At 57.8% G+C, this 23,707-nt stretch overlaps 2 protein-coding genes across 2 annotated transcripts in view; both read right to left on the bottom strand.

Moving 5' to 3' along the window:
• Positions 1 to 447: 447 nt before the first annotated feature.
• On the bottom strand, positions 448 to 6,918 carry LOC126291433 (proline-rich protein 36-like). Its single transcript, XM_049984948.1, has one exon. The coding sequence runs from the start codon at positions 6,916 to 6,918 to the stop codon at positions 448 to 450; it is 6,471 nt and encodes a 2,156-aa protein (XP_049840905.1).
• Positions 6,919 to 7,105: 187 nt separating this feature from the next.
• Positions 7,106 to 23,707, bottom strand: part of LOC126291432 (proline-rich protein 36-like) — a 58,299-nt gene continuing 41,697 nt past the window's right edge. The window contains exons 2-3 of the mRNA XM_049984947.1: positions 10,046 to 11,498; positions 7,106 to 9,993 (exon numbers count right to left, since the gene is read on the bottom strand). Coding sequence (XP_049840904.1) covers positions 7,106 to 9,993; positions 10,046 to 11,498 — 4,341 coding nt within the window. The remainder of the gene's footprint in view (positions 9,994 to 10,045; positions 11,499 to 23,707) is intronic.

The raw sequence follows: 23,707 nt of genomic DNA, 5'->3' as shown, positions 1-23,707 counted from the left end.
ACTGTGTTGGCAGTGGGCTGCTCTGGCTCGGCCAGTGGCGATGGCGGCAGGCCTGCTGCGAAGGAGACAGCGGCGGGCGACGGTATTCCGCGCGGCAGCTGGGGATGTGTTGCGGCGGGCGGCGCTGGTTCTTCCAGTGGCGATGGCGGCAGGTCTGGCGCGTCGGAGACAGCGGCGAGCGACGGTGGGCGGCGCGGCAGCTGGGAATGTGTTAACGGCGGGCGGCTCTGGCTCGGCCAGTGTCGATGGCGGCAGGTCTGGCGCGTCGGAGACAGCGGTTGGCGACGGTGGGCGGCGCGGCAGGTGGGAATGTGTTGGCGGCGGGCGGCTCTGGCTCGGCCAGTGGCGATGGCGGCAGGTCTGGCGCGTCGGAGACAGCGGCGGGCGTCGGTACGCCGTGCGGCAGCTGGGGATGTGTTGCAGCGGGCGGCGCTGATCGGCCAGTGGCTATGGCGGCAGGTCTGGCGCGTCGGAGACAGCGGCGAGCGACGGTGGGAGGCGCGACAGCTGGGAATGTGTTGGCGGCGGGCGGCTCTGGCTCGGCCAGTGGCGATGGCGGCAGGCCTGCTGCGAAGGAGACAGCGGCGGGCGATGGTGGGCGGCGCTGGCTCGGCCAGAGGCGATGGCGGCAGGACTGGCGCGTCGGAGACAGCGGCGGGCGACAGTGGGCGGCTCGGCAGCTGGGGATGTGTTGGCAGCGGGCGGCGCTGGCTCGGCCAGTGGCGATGGCTGCAGGTCTGGCGTGTCGGAGACAGCGGCGAGCGACGGTGGGAGGCGCGGCAGCTGGGAATGTGTTGGCGGCGGGCGGCTCTGGCTCGGCCAGTGGCGATGGCGGAAGGACTGCTGCGAAGGAGACAGCGGCGGGCGACAGTGGGCGGCGCTGGCTCGGCCAGAGGCGATGGCGGCGGGTCTGGCGTGTCGGAGACAACGGCGAGCGACGGTTTGCGGCGCGGCAGCTGGGACTGTGTTGGCGGCGGGCTGCTCTGGCTCGGCCAGTGGCGATGGCGGCAGGCCTGCTGCGAAGGAGACAGCGGCGGGCGACGGTATTCCGCGCGGCAGCTGGGGATGTGTTGCGGCGGGCGGCGCTGGTTCTTCCAGTGTCGATGGCGGCAGGTCTGGCGCGTCGGAGACAGCGGTTGGCGACGGTGGGCGGCGCGGCAGCTGGGAATGTGTTGGCGGCGGGTGGCTCTGGCTCGGCCAGTGGCGATGGCGGCAGGTCTGGCGCGTCGGAGACAGCGGCGGGCGTCGGTACGCCGTGCGGCAGCTGGGGATGTGTTGGCGGCGGGCGGCTCTGGCTCGGCCAGTGGCGATGGCGGCAGGCCTGCTGCGAAGGAGGTAGCGGCGGGCGACGGTGGGCTGCGCTGGCTCGGCCAGAGGCGATGGCGGCAGGTCTGGCGTGTCGGAGGCAGCGGCGAGCGACGGTTTGCGGCGGGGCAGCTGGGACTGTGATGGCGGTGGGCTGCTCTGGCTCGGCCAGTGGCGATGGCGGCAGGCCTGCTGCGAAGGAGACAGCGGCGGGCGACAGTGGACGGCGCTGGCTCGGCCAGAGGCGAAGGCGGCGGGTCTGGCGTGTCGGAGACAACGGCGAGCGACGGTTTGCGGCGCGGCAGCTGGGACTGTGTTGGCGGCGGGCTGCTCTGGCTCGGCCAGTGGCGATGGCGGCAGGCCTGCTGCGAAGGAGACAGCGGCGGGCGACGGTATTCCGCGCGGCAGCTGGGGATGTGTTGCGGCGGGCGGCGCTGGTTCTTCCAGTGGCGATGGCGGCAGGTCTGGCGCGTCGGAGACAGCGGCGAGCGACGGTGGGCGGCGCGGCAGCTGGGAATGTGTTGGCGGCGGGCGGCTCTGGCTCGGCCAGTGTCGATGGCGGCAGGTCTGGCGCGTCGGAGACAGCGGTTGGCGACGGTGGGCGGCGCGGCAGCTGGGAATGTGTTGGCGGCGGGTGGCTCTGGCTCGGCCAGTTGCGATGGCGGCAGGTCTGACGCGTCGGAGACAGCGGCGGGCGTCGGTACGCCGTGCGGCAGCTGGGGATGTGTTGGCGGCGGGCGGCTCTGGCTCGGCCAGTGGCGATGGCGGCAGGCCTGCTGCGAAGGAGACAGCGGCGGGCGACGGTGGGCGGCGCAGGCTCGGCCAGAGGCGATGGCGGCGGGTCTGGCGTGTCGGAGACAGCGGCGAGCGACGGTGGGCGGCGCGGCAACTGGGGATGTGTTGGCGGCGGGCTGCTCTGGCTCGGCCAGTGGCGATGGCTGCAGGCCTGCTGCGAATGAGACAGCGGCGGGCGACGGTGTGCGGCGCTGGCTCGGCCAGAGGCGATGGCGGCGGGTCTGGCGTGTCGGAGACAGCGGCGAGCGACGGTGGGCGGCGCGGCAGCTGGGAATGTGTTGGCGCCGGCGGCTCTGGCTGGGCCAGTGGCGATGGCGGCAGGCCTCCTGCGAAGGAGACAGCGGCGGGCGACGGTGGGCGGCGCTGGCTCGGCCAGACGCGATGGCGGCAGGCCTGGCGCGTCGGAGACAGCGGCGGGCGACAGTGGGCGGCGCGGCAGCTGGGGATGTGTTGGCAGCGGGCGGCGCTGGCTCGGCCAGTGGCGATGGCGGCAGGTCTGGCGCGTCGGAGGCAGCGGCGAGAGACGGTGGGCGGCGCGGCAGCTGGGAATGTGTTGGCGGCGGGCGGCTCTGGCTCGGCCAGTGGCGATGGCGACAGGCCTGCTGCGAAGGAGACAGTGGCGGGCGACGGTGGGCGGCGCGGCAGCTGGGACTGTGTTGGCGGCGGGCTGCTCTGGCTCGGCCAGTGGCGATGGCGGCAGGCCTGCTGCGAAGGAGACAGCGGCGGGCGACGGTGGGCGGCGCTGGCTCGGCCAGAGGCGATGGCGGCAGGCCTGGCGCGTCGGAGACAGCGGCGGGCGACAGTGGGCGGCTCGGCAGCTGGGGATGTGTTGGCAGCGGGTGGCGCTGTCTCGGCCAGTGGCGATGGCTGCAGGTCTGGCGTGTCGGAGACAGCGGCGAGCGACTGCGGGAGGCGCGGCAGCTGGGAATGTGTTGGCGGCGGGCGGCTCTGGCTCGGCCAGTGGCGATGGCGGCAGGACTGCTGCGAAGGAGACAGCAGCGGGCGACGGTGGGCGGCGCTGGCTCGGCCAGAGGCGATGGCGGCGGGTCTGGCGTGTCGGAGACAGCGGCGAGCGACGGTTTGCGGCGCGGCAGCTGATACTGTGTTGGCAGTGGGCTGCTCTGGCTCGGCCAGTGGCGATGGCGGCAGGCCTGCTGCGAAGGAGACAGCGGCGGGCGACGGTATTCCGCGCGGCAGCTGGGGATGTGTTGCGGCGGGCGGCGCTGGTTCTTCCAGTGGCGATGGCGGCAGGTCTGGCGCGTCGGAGACAGCGGCGAGCGACGGTGGGCGGCGCGGCAGCTGGGAATGTGTTAACGGCGGGCGGCTCTGGCTCGGCCAGTGTCGATGGCGGCAGGTCTGGCGCGTCGGAGACAGCGGTTGGCGACGGTGGGCGGCGCGGCAGGTGGGAATGTGTTGGCGGCGGGCGGCTCTGGCTCGGCCAGTGGCGATGGCGGCAGGTCTGGCGCGTCGGAGACAGCGGCGGGCGTCGGTACGCCGTGCGGCAGCTGGGGATGTGTTGCAGCGGGCGGCGCTGATCGGCCAGTGGCTATGGCGGCAGGTCTGGCGCGTCGGAGACAGCGGCGAGCGACGGTGGGAGGCGCGACAGCTGGGAATGTGTTGGCGGCGGGCGGCTCTGGCTCGGCCAGTGGCGATGGCGGCAGGCCTGCTGCGAAGGAGACAGCGGCGGGCGATGGTGGGCGGCGCTGGCTCGGCCAGAGGCGATGGCGGCAGGACTGGCGCGTCGGAGACAGCGGCGGGCGACAGTGGGCGGCTCGGCAGCTGGGGATGTGTTGGCAGCGGGCGGCGCTGGCTCGGCCAGTGGCGATGGCTGCAGGTCTGGCGTGTCGGAGACAGCGGCGAGCGACGGTGGGAGGCGCGGCAGCTGGGAATGTGTTGGCGGCGGGCGGCTCTGGCTCGGCCAGTGGCGATGGCGGAAGGACTGCTGCGAAGGAGACAGCGGCGGGCGACAGTGGGCGGCGCTGGCTCGGCCAGAGGCGATGGCGGCGGGTCTGGCGTGTCGGAGACAACGGCGAGCGACGGTTTGCGGCGCGGCAGCTGGGACTGTGTTGGCGGCGGGCTGCTCTGGCTCGGCCAGTGGCGATGGCGGCAGGCCTGCTGCGAAGGAGACAGCGGCGGGCGACGGTATTCCGCGCGGCAGCTGGGGATGTGTTGCGGCGGGCGGCGCTGGTTCTTCCAGTGTCGATGGCGGCAGGTCTGGCGCGTCGGAGACAGCGGTTGGCGACGGTGGGCGGCGCGGCAGCTGGGAATGTGTTGGCGGCGGGTGGCTCTGGCTCGGCCAGTTGCGATGGCGGCAGGTCTGACGCGTCGGAGACAGCGGCGGGCGTCGGTACGCCGTGCGGCAGCTGGGGATGTGTTGGCGGCGGGCGGCTCTGGCTCGGCCAGTGGCGATGGCGGCAGACCTGCTGCGAAGGAGGTAGCGGCGGGCGACGGTGGGCGGCGCTGGCTCGGCCAGAGGCGATGGCGGCAGGTCTGGCGTGTCGGAGACAGCGGCGAGCGACGGTTTGCGGCGGGGCAGCTGGGACTGTGATGGCGGCGGGCGGCTCTGGCTCGGCCAGTGGCGATGGCGGCAGGCCTGCTGCGAAGGAGACAGCGGCGGGCGACGGTGGGCGGCGCTGGCTCGGCCAGAGGCGATGGCGGCAGGCCTGGCGCGTCGGAGACAGCGGCGGGCGACAGTGGGTGGCGCGGCAGCTGGGGATGTGTTGGCAGCGGGCGGCGCTGGCCCGTCCAGTGGCGATGGCGGCAGGTCTGGCGCGTCGGAGACAGCGGCGAGCGACGGTGGGCGGCGCGGCAGCTACGAATGTGTTGGCGGAGGGCGGCTGTGGCTCGGCCAGAGGCGATGGCGGCAAGTCTGGCGCGTCGGAGACAGCGGCGAGCGACGGTGGGCGGCGCGGCAGCTGGGAATGTGTTGGCGGCGGGCGGCTCTGGCTCGGCCAGTGGCGATGGCGGCAGGTCTGGCGCGTCGGAGACAGCGGCGAGCGACGGTGGGCGGCGTGGCAGCTGGGGATGTGTTCGCAGCGGGCGGCGCTGGCTCGGCCAGTGGCGATGGCGGCAGGCCTGCTGCGAAGGAGACTGCGGCGGGCGACGTTGGGCGGCGCTGGTTCGGCCAGAGGCGATGGCGGCAGGCCTGGCGCGTCGGAGACAGCGGCGAGCGACGGTGGGCGGCGCGGCAGCTGGGAATGTGTTGGCGGCGGGCGGCTCTGGCTCGGCCAGTGGCGATGGCGGCAGGCCTGCTGCGAAGGAGACAGCGGCGGGGGACGGTGGGCGGCGCTGGCTCGGCCAGAGGCGATGGCGGCGGGTCTGGCGTTTCGGAGACAGCGGCGAGCGACGGTTTGTGGCGCGGCAGCTGGGACTGTGTTGGCGGCGGGCTGCTCTGGCTCGGCCAGTGGCGATGGCGGCAGGCCTGCTGCGAAGGAGACAGCGGCGGGCGACGGTGGGCGGCGCTGGCTCGGCCAGAGGCGATGGCGGCGGGTCTGGCGTGTCGGAGACAGCGGCGAGCGACGGTGGGCGGCGCGGCAGCTGGGACTGTGTTGGCGGCGGGCTGCTCTGGCTCGGCCAGTGGCGATGGCGGCAGCTCTGGCGCGTCGGAGACAGCGGCGAGCGACGGTGGGCGGCGCGGCAGCTGGGAATGTGTTGGCGGCGGGCGGCTCTGGCTCGGACGCTGGCGATGGCGGCAGGTCTGGCGCGTCGGAGACAGCGGCGAGCGACGGTGGGCGGCGCGGCAGCTGGGAATGTGTTGGCGGCGGGCGGCTCTGGCTCGGCCAGTGGCGATGGCGGCAGGTCTGGCGCGTCGGAGACAGCGGCGAGCGACGGTGGGCGGCGTGGCAGCTGGGGATGTGTTCGCAGCGGGCGGCGCTGGCTCGGCCAGTGGCGATGGCGGCAGGCCTGCTGCGAAGGAGACTGCGGCGGGCGACGGTGGGCGGCGCTGGTTCGGCCAGAGGCGATGGCGGCAGGCCTGGCGCGTCGGAGACAGCGGCGAGCGACGGTGGGCGGCGCGGCAGCTGGGAATGTGTTGGCGGCGGGCGGCTCTGGCTCGGCCAGTGGCGATGGCGGCAGGCCTGCTGCGAAGGAGACAGCGGCGGGCGACGGTGGGCGGCGCTGGCTCGGCCAGAGGCGATGGCGGCGGGTCTGGCGTTTCGGAGACAGCGGCGAGCGACGGTTTGTGGCGCGGCAGCTGGGACTGTGTTGGCGGCGGGCTGCTCTGGCTCGGCCAGTGGCGATGGCGGCAGGCCTGCTGCGAAGGAGACAGCGGCGGGCGACGGTGGGCGGCGCTGGCTCGGCCAGAGGCGATGGCGGCGGGTCTGGCGTGTCGGAGACAGCGGCGAGCGACGGTGGGCGGCGCGGCAGCTGGGACTGTGTTGGCGGCGGGCTGCTCTGGCTCGGCCAGTGGCGATGGCGGCAGCTCTGGCGCGTCGGAGACAGCGGCGAGCGACGGTGGGCGGCGCGGCAGCTGGGAATGTGTTGGCGGCGGGCGGCTCTGGCTCGGACGCTGGCGATGGCGGCAGGTCTGGCGCGTCGGAGACAGCGGCGAGCGACGGTGGGCGGCGCGGCAGCTGGGAATGTGTTGGCGGCGGGCGGCTCTGGCTCGGCCAGTGGCGATGGCGGCAGGTCTATCGTGTCGGAGACAGCGGCGAGCGACGGTGGGCGGCGCGGCAGGTGGGAATGTGTTGCGGCGGGCGGCTCTGGCTCGGCCAGTGGCGATGGCGGTAGGCCTGCTGCGAAGGAGACAGCGGCGGGCGACGTTGGGCGGCGCTGGCTCGGCCAGAGCCGATGGCGGCAGGCCTGGCGCGTCGGAGACATCGGCGAGCGACGGTGGGCGGCGCGGCAGCTGGGAATGATTTGGCGGCAGGCGGCTCTGGCTCGGCCAGTGGTGGTGGCGGCAGGTCTGGCGCGTCGGAGACAGCGGCGAGCGACGGTGGGCGGCGCGGCAGCTGGGAATGTGTTGGCGGCGGGTGGCTCTGGCTCGGCCAGTGGCGATGGCGGCAGGTCAGGCGCGTCGGAGACAGCGGCGGGCGACGGTGGGCGACGCGGCAACTGGGAATGTGTTGGCGGCGGGCGGCTCTGGCTCGGACGCTGGCGATGGCGGCAGGGCTGCTGCGAAGGAGACAGCGGCAGGCGACGGTGGGCGACGCGGCAACTGGGAATGCGTTGGCGGCAGGCGGCGTTGGCTCGGCCGCTGGCGATGACGGCAGGCCTGCTGCGAAGGAGACAGCGGCGGGCGACGGTGGGCGGCGCTGGCTCGGCCAGAGGCGATGGCGGCAGGTCTGGCGTGTCGGAGATAGCGACGAGCGACGGTGTGCGGCGCGGCAGCTGGGACTGTGTTGGCGGCGGGCGGCTCTGGCTCGGCTAGTGGCGATGGCGGCAGGCCTGCTGCGAAGGAGACAGCGGCGGGCGACGGTGGGCGGCGCTGGCTCGGCCAGAGGCGATGGCGGCAGGCCTGGGGCGTCGGAGACAGCGGCGGGCGACAGTGGGCGGCGCGGCAGCTGCGGATGTGTTGGCAGCGAGCGGCGCTGGCTCGGCCAGTGGCGATGGCGGCAGGTCTGGCGCGTCGGAGACAGCGGCGGGCTATGGTGGGCGACGCGGCAGTTGGGTACGTGTTGCGGCGGGCGGCGCTGTTTCGGCCAGAGGCGATGGCGGCAGGCCTGGTGCGTCGGAGACAGCGGCGGGCGACGGTGGGCGGCGCGAGGGCTGGGGATGTGTTGCTGCGGGCGGCGCTGGCTCGGCCGCCGACGATGGCGGCAGGCCTAGTGCGTCGGAGACAGCGGCGCTCGACGGTGGGCGGCGCGGCAGCTGGGAATGTGTTGCCGGCAGGCGGCGCTGTCTGTGCCGCTTGCGATGGCGGCATGCCTGCTGCGTCGGAGACAGCGGCGGGCGATGGTGGGCGGCGCGGCAGCTGGGGATGTGTTGCGGCGGGCGGCGCTGTTTCGGACAGCGGCGATGGCGGCAGGCGTGGCTCGTTGGAGACAGCGGCGGGCGACGGTGGGCGGCGCAGTAGTTGGGGATGTGTTGCGGCGGGCGGCGCTGTTTCGGCCAGTGGCGATGGCGGCAGGCCTGGCGCGTCGGGACAGCGGGGGGCGACGGTGGGCGGCGCGAGGGCTGGAGATGTGTTGCTGCGGGCGGCGCTGGCTCGGCCGCCGACGATGGCGGCAGGCCTAGTGCGTCGGAGACAGCGGCGGGCGACGGTAGGCCGCCCGGCAGCTGGGGATGTGTTGCGGCGGGCGGCGCTGGTTCGGCCAGTGGCGATGGCGGCAGGTCTGGCGCGTTTGAGACAGCGGCGAGCGACGGTGGGCGGCGCGGCAGCTGGGACTGTGTTGGCGGCGGGCGGCTCTGGCTCGGCCAGTGGCGATGGCGGCAGGCCTGCTGCGAAGGAGACAGCGGCGGGCGACGGTGGGCGGCGCTGGCTCGGCCAGAGGCGATGGCGGCAGGCCTGGCGCGTCGGAGACAGCGGCGAGCGACGGTGGGCGGCGCGGCAGCTGGGAATGTGTTGGCGGCAGGCCGCTCTGGCTCGGCCAGTGGTGGTGGCGGCAGGTCTGGCGCGTCGGAGACAGCGGCGAGCGACGGTGGGCGGCGCGGCAGCTGAGAATGTGTTGGCGGCGGGCGGCTCTGGCTCGGCCAGTGGCGATGGCGGCAGGTCTGTCGCGTCGGAGACAGCGGCGAGCGACGGTGGGCGGCGCGGCAGCTGGGAATGTGTTGGCGGCGGGTGGCTCTGGCTTGGCCAGTGGCGATGGCGGCAGGTCTGGCGCGTCGGAGACAGCGGCGGGCGACGGTGGGCGACGCGGCAACTGGGAATGTGTTGGCGGCGGGCGGCTCTGGCTCGGACGCTGGCGATGGCGGCAGGGCTGCTGCGAAGGAGACAGCGGCGGGCGACGGTGGGCGGCGCGGCAGCTGAGAATGTGTTGGCGGCGGGCGGTTCTGGCTCGGCCAGTGGCGATGGCGGCAGGTCTGGCGCGTCGGAGACAGCGGCGGGCGACGGTGGGCGACGCGGCAACTGGGAATGTGTTGGCGGCAGGCGGCGTTGGCTCGGCCGCTGGCGATGGCGGCAGGCCTGCTGCGAAGGAGACAGCGGCGGGCGACGGTGGGCGGCGCTGGCTCGGCCAGAGGCGATGGCGGCAGGTCTGGCGTGTCGGAGACAGCGGCGAGCGACGGTTGGCGGCGCGGCAGCTGGGACTGTGTTGGCGGCGGGCGGCTCTGGCTCGGCCAGTGGCGATGGCGGCAGGCCTGGCGCGTCGGAGACAGCGGCGGGCGACGGTGGGCGGCGCGAGGGCTGGGGATGTGTTGCTGCGGGCGGCGCTGGCTCGGCCGCCGACGATGGCGGCAGGCCTAGTGCGTCGGAGACAGCAGCGGGCGACGGTGGGCGGCGCGGCAGCTGGGAATGTGTTGCCGACAGGCGGCGCTGTCTCGGCCGCTGGCGATGGCGGCAGGTCTGGCGCGTTGGAGACAGCGGCGGGCGATGGTGGGCGGCGCGGCAGCTGGGGATGTGTTGCGGCGGGCGGCGCTGGCTCGGACAGTGGCGAGACCGGCAGCTCTGGCGCGTCGGACACAGCGGCGAGCGACGGTGGGCGGCGCGGCTGTTGGGAATGTGTTGGCGGCAGGCGGCGCTGGCGCGGCCGCTGGCGTTGGTGGCAGGTCTGGCGCGTTGGAGACGTTGGGCGACGGTGGGCGGCGCAGCAGTTGGGGATGTGTTGCGGCGGGCTGCGCTGTTTCGGCCAGTGGCGATGGCGGCAGGCCTGGCGCGTCGGAGACAGCGGCGGGCGACGGTGAGCGGCGCGAGGGCTGGGGATGTGTTGCTGCGGGCGGCGCTGGCTCGGCCAGTGGCTATGGCGGCAGGCCTGGTGCGTCGGAGACAGCGGTGAGCGACGGTGGGCGTCGTGTCAGCTGGGGATGTGTTGCGGCGGATGGCGCTGGCTCGGACAGTGGCGAGACCGGCAGCTCTGGCGCGTCGGACACAGCGGCGAGCGACGGTGGGCGGCGCGGCTGTTGGGAATGTGTTGGCGGCAGGCGGCGCTGGCGCGGCCGCTGGCGTTGGTGGCAGGTCTGGCGCGTTGGAGACAGCGGCGGGCGACGGTGGGCGGCGCAGCAGTTGGGGATGTGTTGCGGCGGGCTGCGCTGTTTCGGCCAGTGGCGATGGCGGCAGGCCTGGCGCGTCGGAGACAGCGGCGGGCGACGGTGAGCGGCGCGAGGGCTGGGGATGTGTTGCTGCGGGCGGCGCTGGCTCGGCCAGTGGCTATGGCGGCAGGCCTGGTGCGTCGGAGACAGCGGTGAGCGACGGTGGGCGTCGTGTCAGCTGGGGATGTGTTGCGGCGGATGGCGCTGGCTCGGCCAGTGGCGATGGCGGCAGACCTGGTGGGTTGGAGACAGCGGTGGGCGACGGTGGGTGGCGCTGCAGCTGGGGATGTGTTGGCGGCGGGCGGCGCTGGCTCGGCCGCTGGCGATGGCGGCAGGACTGGCGCGTAGGAGACAGCGGCGGGCGACGGTAGGCCGCCCGGCAGCTGGGGATGTGTTGCGGCGGGCGGCGCTGGTTCGGCCAGTGGCGATGGCGGCAGGTCTGGCGCGTTTGAGACAGCGGCGGGCGACGGTGGGCGGCGCGGCAGCTGGGAATGTGTTGCCGACAGGCGGCGCTGTCTCGGCCGCTGGCGATGGCGGCAGGTCTGGCGCGTTGGAGACAGCGGCGGGCGATGGTGGGCGGCGCGGCAGCTGGGGATGTGTTGCGGCGGGCGGCGCTGGCTCGGACAGTGGCGAGACCGGCAGCTCTGGCGCGTCGGACACAGCGGCGAGCGACGGTGGGCGGCGCGGCAGCTGGGAATGTGTTGGCGGCAGGCGGCGCTGGCGCGGCCGCTGGCGTTGGTGGCAGGTCTGGCGCGTTGGAGACAGCGGCGGGCGACGGTGGGCGGCGCAGCAGTTGGGGATGTGTTGCGGCGGGCTGCGCTGTTTCGGCCAGTGGCGATGGCGGCAGGCCTGGCGCGTCGGAGACAGCGGCGGGCGACGGTGGGCGGCGCGAGGGCTGGGGATGTGTTGCTGCGGGCGGCGCTGGCTCGGCCAGTGGCTATGGCGGCAGGCCTGGTGCGTCGGAGACAGCGGTGAGCGACGGTGGGCGTCGTGTCAGCTGGGGATGTGTTGCGGCGGATGGCGCTGGCTCGGCCAGTGGCGATGGCGGCAGACCTGGTGGGTTGGAGACAGCGGTGGGCGACGGTGGGTGGCGCTGCAGCTGGGGATGTGTTGGCGGCGGGCGGCGCTGGCTCGGCCGCTGGCGATGGCGGCAGGCCTGGCGCGTAGGAGACAGAGGCGGGCGACGGTGGGTGGCGCGGCAGCTGGGGATGTGTTGGTGGCGGGCGGTGCTGCCTCGGTCGGTGGCGATGGTGGCAGGCCTGGCGCGTCGGAGACTGGGAGGAGGAGAAAGGTCCATCAAACCACGAATCGTTTGAGCAGCCTTTTTTTCCTTTTGCTATTGCATTCATTGCATACACTAACTTCAAATTCACATCATATGAATTATGCACAATTTTCCAAGTCATTTTCGAGGTTTATTTACTGCCGAATCATGACAGACGAACTAATTTTGATGCTCAACTCTTCCTGCTACTGTGCTGTTCAGTTATTACCAGAAAGCCTACACCATCACATTGTTTACATTTCACCACTTCCTTTATCAAAGAAGATAAGATACTGACATGAGCAACAACGAATCCACTACAAACAGCACCATTGTTAACACAAAAATATGAATCACTAGGAGGAGGTGTGCCATGTGGGAGTTCCTTCCCTGAAGAACTGATGCATAGCTTGCTTTCAACAGTATGGCCTGATTTGTTTGTAAACTGATATCACGGAATTTTTTGATGCGTGATGTAGTTCGTATTTATTGCACACTAAAGGATATGTACTTCCACCAATATATGTAGCACTTGGGCAACAAAAAATTCAGTAACACGTGAACAAACTGCTTCAGTGAAACAAAAGTAAATACTAGCAAAGATTATCATCTACAGACACTAGAAACCTGCACTGTTACCAACATATGTAATGTATCATACATATAATCGTTGGAAACAGAAAGTCACAATTCTTTCCAAAATAATACTGATTTCTGTAACAGAAATAAAGGGGGTGTGGTGGCATAGATGACCATTACTTTAAAATTTGGTATATATAGGTCATTTTTCGTTTAAACCCTATAATGTATATATCAATGATTTCAGGAAAGACTATAGAATTGAATAAAGTCATAAAAAATTTCTATATTTCCTCCACTTATGAGTACCCTGTATGGCTCATGCGCCTTATCTTCACATGACATGGCAGCAGTGCTTCTAGATTTGCTTGTAGTGTTTTACAAGGGCTGTCTTAAAAATTTGCTTTGCAAAATTGTGCAGTATATCGCTTGCTGTAGCACATTTTCTCCTGTGGGACCATACTGAAAACAATCGTGGCCATATCTGGCCCACAGGCCGCCATTTACCAACTACAGCAGCATGCTTGGGGGAACACTATTGTATCGTCCTCCCTAGAACCTTCTTTCTGCACGCCTACGTCACTGGAAAGATACAAACAGATAACTGCTCATTTTCTCTGAGTCACTGATCGCTCACTCTGCGAAAGGATCTAGCTCTCTGTATCGCTTCAAGAGTGGATCACGCATCTCTAACATGAACAGGATCTGAAATTATTAATTTTTTCCTATTATCCACTCTGGGGAGTGGTGCCTATACTGGACCCAAAAATATTCTTTGCGCTCTTTTTCATAATACCTCATGTCTTCCTTGATATTTCTTCCTAAAGTGAGATACACACACCTAACTTAAGTGGCGCCACAGCTAGTGGCATACAGCAGTTGCACCACAGATGGTTGCGTGAACACCGAGTTTTTAGTGATGTCACTTAATAGGCGCAGATTTTGTCATGCCATAAAAAGTTCAATTCGGTCGTTTTTTCTGACGCAACTAGCCCTGCTCGCTGGTGACAGCATTTCGAAACACTAGAGGGACATGAAAGGGAAGCAGTGGTTGGGAAGGGAGTGAGACAGGGTTGTACCATCTCCTCGATGTTATTCAATCTGTATATTGAGCAAGCAGTAAAGGAAACAAAAGAAAAAATCGGAGTAGGTATCCATGGAGAAGAAATAAAAACTTTGAGGTTCGCCGATGACATTGTAATTCTGTCAGAGACAGCAAAGGAATTGGAAGAGCAGCTGAACGGAATGGATAGTGCCTTGAAAGGAGGAAATAAGATGAACATCAACAAAAGCAAAACGAGGATAATTGAATGTATCGAATTAAGTCAGGTGATGCTGAGGGAATTAGATTAGCAAATGAGACACTTAAAGTAGTAAATGAGTTTTGCTATTTGGGGAGCAAAATAACTTATGATGGTCGAAGTAGAGAGTATATAAAATGTTTTACTTGCAATGGCAAGGAAAGCGTTTCTGAAGAAGAGAAATTTGTTAACATCGAGCATAGATTTAAATGTCAGGAAGTCGTTTCTGAAAGAATTTGTATGGAGTGTAGCCATGTATGGTAGTGAAACATGGACGATAAATAGTTTGGAAAAGAAGAGAATAGGAGCTTTCGAAATGTGGTGCTACAGAAGAATGCTGAAGATTAGATGGGTAGATCACGTAACTAATGAGGAGGTATTGAATAGAATTGGGGAGAAGGGGAGTTTGTGGCAAGACAACTTGACAAGAAGAAGGGACTGGTTGGTAGGGCATGTTGAGATCACAAATTTAGCATTGGAGGGCAGCGTGGAGGGTAAAAGTCGTAGAGGGAGACCAGGAGATGAATACACCAAGTAGATTCAGAATGATGTAGGTTGCAGTAAGTACTGGGAGATGAAGAAGCTTGCACATTATAGAGTAGCATGGAGAGCTGCATCAAACCAGTCTCAGGACTGAAGACCACAACAACAACAACAAAGACAAGAGTTATGTCGCAGTTATGGGGTAGTAATTGCTTCTGTACTCCGTTTGACTTGTGTTGTTATTTTCTGACTGCAAAAATAAAGTCAAACAGTGGTCTGCAGGTACACTTTCGCAGCTTATGGAACTACAAGAAGAACAAACTGATATTACAGTTCAACTTTCTGCACCAGCAACTCTATGTGTATGCACAAATATTCGTACACAGTCTTTGCAAATGAATGATGTATCTCACAATCTTGAAAGATTTTTGAATGAAGAAATAAATAAACTTAGTATGCACTGTAACCACAAAGAAGAGAACTGTGTACACCTCGTGGTTTGTGAGACAAAGCCCTGTATACATTGTGAATTGTATGTGGGAAATAGCCCCCAACTGATGTTGCTGTTGTGGAACTAAAGATTAGAGTACCCATGTTCGAAACGCCTACATCAATGAAAATAGTAAAATTCTAAAATCTTATTTACAGCTATTGGTAGGTTTTCTATAGAAGACAGGATTTTCGTGTTAAAATGACAGTTATTTCATAAATGTGTGTGTTGCCCTTATTTTATTATTGTGTGAAATCTATTTTCGGTTGCAACGTAAGTGTTTCGTTTTTCTTGTCTTTACCTAATGTCAGTTCTAATGCCATAACCTGCTCTATTAACATTAATATCCACCCGTATGTTTTCTGTTGACCCCTTATTGAAAACTTTGCAGGTACTCATAATTTGTGAGTGTCACGAGCTCTGGCATCACTTTAGCTGCATGTGCTGACACGCCTAAAGTCATGGTTTTCACTGAGTCAATACAACACATGTTTCCAGAGGGGCAATACAAGAAGCAACAAGATGTAGCACAGGGCAATAGCATTGGCTATGATGCATCACAACTTTCAAATATGTCACCTATTTACTCGAGACTGGAAGGAGGCATGGGTCTCCATCCAGCGTTAAAAACAATTTCGATATGTTAGCAAAATTTGGTATGCACCATTGTCTTACCTAAAATGCATCTACACCTACACGGATACTCTGCGAATCACATTTAAGTGCCTGGCAGAGGGTTCATCGAAGCAGCGTCACAATAATTCTCTACTATTCCAATCTCGCACAGCGCGCGGAAAAAACGAACTGCGGTACCTTTCCGTGCGAGCTCTGGACTCCCTTATTATATTACGATGATCGTTTCTCCCTATGTAAGTCGGTGTCAACAAAATACACCCATCAAAAAAAGTTTTGCATCATCTCGGTTCCGAGAGTTCCCGAACGTGTTCAGAAATGGGAATGGAGGTCCACAGAAACATCATTTCCGCCCTTTTTATTGCTCATGAAAACCACACATTGCATGTTGTACCACCATACAGCGACACCTTCAGAGGTGCTGCTCGAGACTGCTGTACATACCGGTTCCTCCAATACCCAGAAGCACGTCCTCTTGCATTGATGCATGCCTGTATTCGTCGTAACATACTATCCACAAGTTCATCAAAGCACTGTTGATCCAGATTGTCCCACTCCTCAACGGCGATTCGGCGTAGATGCCTCGGAATGGTTGGTGGGACACGTCGTCGATAGAAAACCATTTTCAATCTATCCCAGGCAAGTTCGATATGGTTAATGTCTGGAGAACATGCTGGCCGCTCTAGTCGAGCGATGTTGTTATCCCGAAGGAAGTCATTCACGATATGTGCACGATGGGGGCGCGAATTATAATCCATGAAGACAAATGCCTCGCCAATATGTTGGCGATATAGTTGCACTATCGGTCGGAGGATGGCGTTCACGTATCGTACAGCCGTTACGGCGCCTTCCAGACCATCAACGGCGTACGTCGGCCCCACATAATGCAACCCCAAAACATCAGGGAACCTGCACCTCGCTGGACTCGCTGGACACTGTGTCTAAGGCGTTCAGCCTGACTGGGTTGCCTCCAAACACGCCTCCGCAGATTGTCTGCTTGAAGGCACGTGCGACAGTCATCGGTGAAGAGAACGTGACGTCAATCCTGAGCGGCCCATTCGGCTTGTCGTTGGTCCCATCTGTACCGCACTGCATGGTGTCGTGGTTGCAAAGATGGGCCTCGCCGTGGACGTCGGGAGTGAAGTTGCACATAATGCAGCGTATTGTGCACAGGTTGAGTCGTAACAAGACGTCCTGTGGCTACATGAAAAACATTATTGGACATGGTGGCCGGCCGGTGTGGCCGTGCGGTTCTAGGCGCTGCAGTCTGGAGCCGAGCGACCGCTACGGTCGCAGGTTCGAATCCTGCCTCGGGCATAGATGTGTGTGATGTTCTTAGGTTAGTTAGGTTTAAGTAGTTCTAAGTTCTAGGCGACTGATGACCCTAGAAGTTGAGTCGCATAGTGCTCAGAGTCATTTTGGACATGGTGGCGTTGCTTTCAGGACTCCTCAGAGCCAGAATCCATAGGTAGCGGTCATCCACTGCAGTACTAGACCCTGAACAGCCTGAACGAGGCATGTCATCGTCAGTTCCTCTCTGTCTGTATCTCCTCCATGTCCGAACAACATCGCTTTGGCTCACTGCGAGATGCATGGACACTTCCCTTGTTGAGAGTCCTTCCTGGCACAAAGTAACAACCAGGACGCGATTGACCCGTGGTATTGATCGTCTAGGCATGGTTGAGCCGTGTACCTCCTTCCTTGTCGAATGACTGGAACTGATTCGGTGTCGGCTCCCTTCCGTCTAATAGGCGCTTCTCATGCATGGTTGTTTACATCTTTGGGCGGGTTTAGTGAAAGTTCTGAACAATCAAAGGGACTGTGTCTGTGATACAATATCCACAGTCAACGTCTATCTTCAGAAGTTGTGGGAACCGGGGTGATGCAAAACATCCCAATGAAAAACGCCTTTGTTTTAATGATGTCCACCCCAAATCATATATTATTTTAATGATAGTCTCTCCCCTATTTCGCGATAATGTAGAACATGCTGAACATTTTTTAACTTTCTTGATGAACTCCGTCAATCCTATTTGGTAAGGATCCCACACCGCGCAGCAGCATTCAAAAAAAGGTCAGACTAGTGTATATACTTCTCTTATTTTATCATGATGATCATTTCTCCCTACGTAGGTAAGTGCAAACAGCATGTTTTCGCAATCGTAGGAGAAAATTGACGATTGAAATTTCCTGTTTTAATGATTGCCACTCAAATTCACGTATCATGTTTGTGGCTCTGTCTCCCATACTTCGCGATAGTACAAAAGGAGGCGCCCTTCTTTCAACTTTTTCATTATCATCCGTCAGTCCCACCTGATGCGGATCCCACACCGCACAGCAATACTCCAGAATAGGGCGGAAAAGCGTGGTATAAGCAGTCTCTTTAGCAGACCTGTTGCACCTTCTAAGTATTCTTGCAATGAATCGCAGTCTTTGGTTTGGTCTACCCACAAGTGTATCTATGTGATTGTTCCAATTTAGGTTATTTGTAATTGTAATCTCTAAGTATTTAGTTGAATTCACAGCCTTGATATTTGTGTGACTTACCGCGTAATCGAAATTTAACAGGTTTCTTTTAGTACCCATGTGAATAACTTCACACTTTTCCTTATTCAGCATCATCCTTATGATTCCTTACGACAGCATCATCTGCAAACAATCTAATAGGGCTGCTCAGATCGTTTCCTATGTCGTTAATATAGATCAGGAACAGTGGAGGGCCTATAAGACTTGCTTGGGTAACGCCGGATGTTACTTTTGTTTTACTCGATGACTTTCCGTCTATTACTACGAACTGTGACCTCTCTGACAGGAAATCTCGAATCCAGTCCCTAAACTGAGGCGATATTACACAGGCACATAGTTTTATTATAAGACGCTTGTCAGGAACGGTGTCGAAAGCCTTCTGGAAATCAAAAAATTTGGAATCAATTTGACATCCCCTATATATAGCACTCATTTCTTCGTGAGTATAAAGCGCTAGTTGTGTTTCACAAGAACGATGTTTTCTGAATCTGTGCTGTCTATGTGTCAATAAATTGTTTCCGTCTAGGTAATTCATTATGTTTGAACACAGTATATGTTTTAAAATCTCACCTCAAATTGAAGTTAGTGATATGGGCCTGGTATTCAGCGGATCACTCATATTTCCCTTTTTGGATATTGGTGTGACTTGAGCAATTTTCCAATCTTTTGATACGGAACTTTCTGCGAGCGAGCGGTTTTATATAATTGCTAAATATGGAGCTATTGTATCAGCATACTTTGAGCGGAACCTGACAGATATACAATCTGGACCGGAGGCCTTGCCTTTATTAAGTGATTTAAGCTGCTTTGCTACACCGAGGATATCTATTTCTACATTTCTCATCTTGGCGGTTGTTCTTGATTGGAATTCAGAAAGATTTACTTCGTCGTCATTGGTGAAGGAGTTTCGGAAAGGCGTGTTTAATAACTCTGCTTTAGTGGCACTGTCATCAGTGACTTCACCGTTGTTATCGCGCAGTGAAGGTATTTCTTGCGTCTTGCCAATGGTGTGCTTTACGTATGACCAGACTCCGAGACAGAGTGTAGTGTAGTGTAGGTAGTCTGTTTAGCAGATTTGTTACGTTTTCTAAGCGTCCTGGAAATAAAACGCACTCTTTGGTTAGCCTTCCTATAATATTTTATACGAGTTCCTTCCATTTTAAGTCGCTCGTAATTGTAATATCTGGGTATTTAGTTGCATTTACGGCCTTTAGATTTGAGTGGTTTATCGTGTAACCGAAGTTTAACGGATTCCTTTTAGCACTCATATGGATGACCTCACACTGTTCGTTATTTACGGGCAGATGTCAATTTTTGCACCATACAGATACCTTTTGCAAATCTTTTGCAATATTTTTTATCTTCTGATGATAAACAACAACATCATCTGAAAACAAACGACGGCTGCTCAAATTGTCTCCCAAATCGTTTATATAGCTAAGAAACAGCAAAGGGCCCATAACATTACCTTGGAGAATACCAGAAATCACATCTGTTTTACACGATGACTTTCCGTTAAATACTACGAATTGTGATCTGTCTGACAGGAAATCACGAAAGCAGTCGCACAACTGAGACGATATTCCACAAGCACAACTTCATTACAAGCCGCTTGTATGGTACAGTGTCAAAAGCCTTCTGGAAATCTAGAAATAAGGAATCAATTTGAAATCCCTTGTCAATAGCACTCATCACTTCATGTGAATAAAGAGCTAGTTGTGTTTAACAGGAACGATGTTTTCTAAATACGTATTGGCTGTGTGTCTATAGACCGTTTTTTTCGAGATAATTAAAAATGTTCGAACACAATATATGTTCCAAAATCCTGCTGCACATCGACGTTAATGATATTGGTTTGTAGTCTAGTGGATTACTGCTACTACCTTTCTTGAATACTGGTGTAACATGTGCAACTTTCCAGTCTTTGGGAACGGATCTTTCGTCGAGCGAACGGTTATATATGATTGTTGAGTATGGAGTTATTGTATTAGCATACTCTAAAAGGAACCTAAGTGGCATACAGTCTGGACAAGAACAGTTGCTTTTGTTAATTAATTTAAGTTGCTTAGCTAGTCCCAGGCTATCTACTTCTACGTTACTCATGTTGGAAACTGTTCTCGATTCGAATTATGGAATATTTACTTCGTGTTCTTTGGTGGCAGCAAACGTAAACTGTCCAGAGACTACATTTTTATTGCAAACTTTTCAAACTATGCTCTGTGTTTTACTTAATTTCGAAGTACCACAATAACAGGGAAAAGGAAAGCTGTTAATTATCAATTGTTTCCTCAAAATTTAATGAGAAAGACTGCATAGAATGAAGAATATTGAAATTTCGATGTATCGATGCAAAAAAATTGTTTTTCAATTCAGATTATAACTTATGATTTAACGTTTTATTTAAAATTGTGGGTTTTATGAAATAGTAAAAAGTTAAGGCGAACCAAATTTAAGGCATTTATTATACATATTTTTCTTAAAGCAACGAGAATACCTACTTGTAGACACACTGAATAAGCAGCTGGCGAATTCGAAGAAACTAGAGGACTACAAACAAATTGAGAGGGCTGTTTACTGTTTATCACACTATCAGAAATTTTGAACAACGAATGCCAATACTTGGATTTTTCTTTTTTTTTTGCATCAAGTAAAAGTTGTACTGTGAAAACAATTGTAGAGATGGATGTAGCATTGCGGTAAAACAGTTTTCTTGTGCTCGTCAGATGCGTTGAAATTTCCCTCCCCACGTATCTAAGATGCAGTTTCAAGGAGCAATCGGCACTCCTTGTTGTGCTGCGATATACGACAGAGAATCGGATTGGTGTTTATCGCTGTCGTTTGTCTGAGGGAGGACAGTGCACTAGCGCCCATGCAGCAGTGGTGGGCATATTGGTGTTCTGTGGTGGTACTCGCAGTTCTCACGTTGCGTGCTGGCGCAGTAAGTAAGGAGGTCTGTGTTAGAGTCCTGCTGGTTATCAAACAGATTCTGATTCATTCCTTCAGCTTCCTTCACTATCGTAGATAAAGAAGAGACTCAAATGTCTCGAGAAAATTTATTTATACACATCAAAAAAAGTATTGCAGCACCCCACTTCCCATAACTCCTGAAGATAGGCGTTGACTGTGGATATTGTATCACAGACATAGTCCCAATGACTGTTTACAGGTGTCACTTAACCCGCCCAAAGATGTAAACAACCATGCAAAAGCAGAGCCTATTAGACGGAGGGGTTCCGACAGCCGATCAGTTCCAGTCATTCCACCAGGAAGGAGGTACACGGCTCGTGTTGACTGTAGTTCAACCATGCCTAGACGGTCAATACCGCGGTTCGATCGCGTCCGCATTGTTACTTTGTACCAGGAAGGACTCTCCACAAGGGAAGTGTCCAGGCTTCTCGGAGTGAACCAAAGCGATTTTGTTCGGACATGGACGAGATGCAAAGAGAGAGGAACTGTCGATGAGATGCCTCACTCAGGATGCTCAAGGGCTATTACTGCAGTGGATGACCGCTACCTATGGATTATGGCTCGGAGGAACCCTGAAAGGAACACCATCATGTTGAATGATGCTTTACGTGCAGCCACAGGACGTCTTTATACGACTCAAACTGTGCGCAATAGGCTGCATGATGCGCAACTTCACTCTCGGCGTCCATGGCGAGATCCATCTTTGCAACCACGACACCGTGCAGCGTGGTACAGATGGGACCAATAACATGCCGAATGGACCGCTCAGGATTGGTATCATGTTCCCTTCACCGATGAGAGTGCATATGCCTTCAACCAGACAATCATTCGAAACGTGTCTGAACGCCTTAGACACACTGTCCAACGAGTGCAGCAAAGTGGAGATTCCCTGATGTTTTAGGTTGCATTATGTAGAGCCGACGTACGCCGCTGGTGGTCATGAAAGGCACCGTAACTGCTGTACTATACGTGAATGCCATCCTCCGACCGATAGTGCAACAATATGGGCAGAATATTAGCGAGGCATTCGGCGTCATGGACGATAATTCGCGCCCCCATCGTGCACATATCGTGAATGACATCCTTCAGGATAACACCATCGCTCGACTAGAGCGGCCAGCATGTTCTCCAGTCATTAACCATATCGAACTTGCCTGGAATAGATTGAAAATGGTTTTCTATCGACGACGTGTCCCACCAACCATTCTGAGGGGTCTACGCCGAATCGCCGTTGAGGAGTGGGACAATCTGGGTCAACAGTGCTTTGATGAACTTTTGGACACTATGCCACGACGAATACAAGCATGCATCAATGAAAGAGGACATGCTACTGGGTATTAGAGGTACCGGTGTGTACAGCAATCTGGGCCACCACCTCTGAAGGTCCCGCTGTATGGTGGTACAACATGCAATGTGTAATTTTCATGAGCAGTAAAAAGGTCGGAAATGTTATTTATGTTGATCTCTATTCCTAATTCTTGTACAGGTTCCGGAACTTTCGGAAACAAGATGATGCAAAACATTTTTTGATGCGTATGTGTAAGATCTTCTGAACCAATTAACTCGCTTCGATTACATTTCAGCACACTCCACCAATGTGGAATCATCTGCTTCGCATTAAGAGTTGAACTGCACATCGTATTGCATATTGTATCACCTCATAGTGAATCGTAAGCATTTGATATCCGTACAGCAATATAGGGATCATGACCGAGTGACAGGGGCAAGTTAGGAAGAGTGTTACTTCCTGAATACCGAAAAATGTATAGCGTCACCTTTTACCTGTTACACTTACTGTATTACTTTATTTTCGTAGATATTGGGAACAATTTTGGAATGTGACTATGCAAGTACCGCCCATGTTCCCAAATCACTCCTCTGTAGGCAATGGTCTGTGTAATTTATAAGTTCATTCCATGTTTTTATATTTAAGTACTGCTAATTGAAGTTATCATATCCGGTCGCAGGTTCGAATCCTGCCTCGGGCATGGATGTGTGCGATGTCCTTAGGTTAGTTAGGTTTAAGTAGTTCTAAGTTCTAGGGGACTGATGACCACAGCAGTTGAGTCCCATAGTGCTCAGAGCCATTCTTTGAAGTTATCATAGTATAAGAAGGAGAGTCCCAGTAATGATTTTATAGCTTGTTTGTTTGTTTGATATTTAAGAGTGTTGGTGAGATGTGATATAACAATTCTTAGCATTGGGCGAAATACCAAGTGTTCTGATGTGATGTGGAACCATCATGTGGCAGTTTCAAAAAAATTGTGGTAAATTCTTGTGGGACCATACTGCTGAGGTCATCAGTTCCTAACCTTGTACACTACTTAATCTAACTTAAACCAACTTACGCTAAGGGCGACACACGCACACACACACATGCCCGAGGGAGGACTCGAACCTTCGACGACGGGGAACCACTCAAATCGTGACAAGGCGCTCAAGACCACGCGGCAGGCAGTTTGTAGAACGTCTGTGTGCAGAGGTACTTATACCAAGACGAAGGCACTGCAGAAGTGTGCAAACATCGACAGCCAACCAGTCTGATGCTTTTCGGACACTAGGGCATATGTTTGTTGGGATTTTTCTCCCGATGGTGGATCAGTGATTTTTGGCGCTGTTACCTTGTTATTATTTCAACATCGACGTCTTATGCCGTTGATGCTGGCTCCATAAGCTCATTCATGTGCTACGGAAAACGTATACAGAGTGAGTCACTAACTATTGCCACCAGGAATAACTCCGAAGTAATGATAGGAGCTGAAAAGTTTCATGGACAAAGGTTGCATGGGACAACGGGGGCAGTAATATGACTTTTTTTTGTTGCTAGATGGGGTCGCATCAGAGATATGAAGGTCAACTTCTTTTTTTTTCAATTTTTTAAAATGGTATGCTACAGTTTGGTACTTGCTTTCTGATAGCGGATATGGACACGAATCCAATGATGTGTAAGGCCTTTGAAGGTCAACGAAGGTCGCAAAGGTGGCATGAACGTCCATTTACAGAAGGTGTTCGAAGTGATGACCATTGGTATCAATGCAGTGCTGCAATCTTGTTATCACGGACTGAGTGGCGTTCCTTATCACTTCGACACTTATCGAACCACATGCTCTGACAGTTCTCTCTCCTATATCGTGCAAATAGTAAATATTTGACAAATACGGTGTATCCGTCTAACGTCCCATTCACATTGAAACACCATTCGACGGTTTCGCAAAACAACACTAATAGGAACGGTGAGAA

Source organism: Schistocerca gregaria, chromosome 9, assembly GCF_023897955.1.
Source record: "Schistocerca gregaria isolate iqSchGreg1 chromosome 9, iqSchGreg1.2, whole genome shotgun sequence".
NCBI lineage: Eukaryota > Metazoa > Arthropoda > Insecta > Orthoptera > Acrididae > Schistocerca > Schistocerca gregaria.
Note: the sequence above shows the minus strand (reverse complement) of the source record. Positions and strands in the feature narration are given on the sequence as shown.

What these genes read in the sequence shown, in the direction of transcription:
- LOC126291433 (XM_049984948.1), bottom strand. Translation starts at nt 6,918, where the DNA reads ATGTCTCCGACGCGCCAGGCCTGCCGCCATCGGCTCTGGCCGAGCCAG.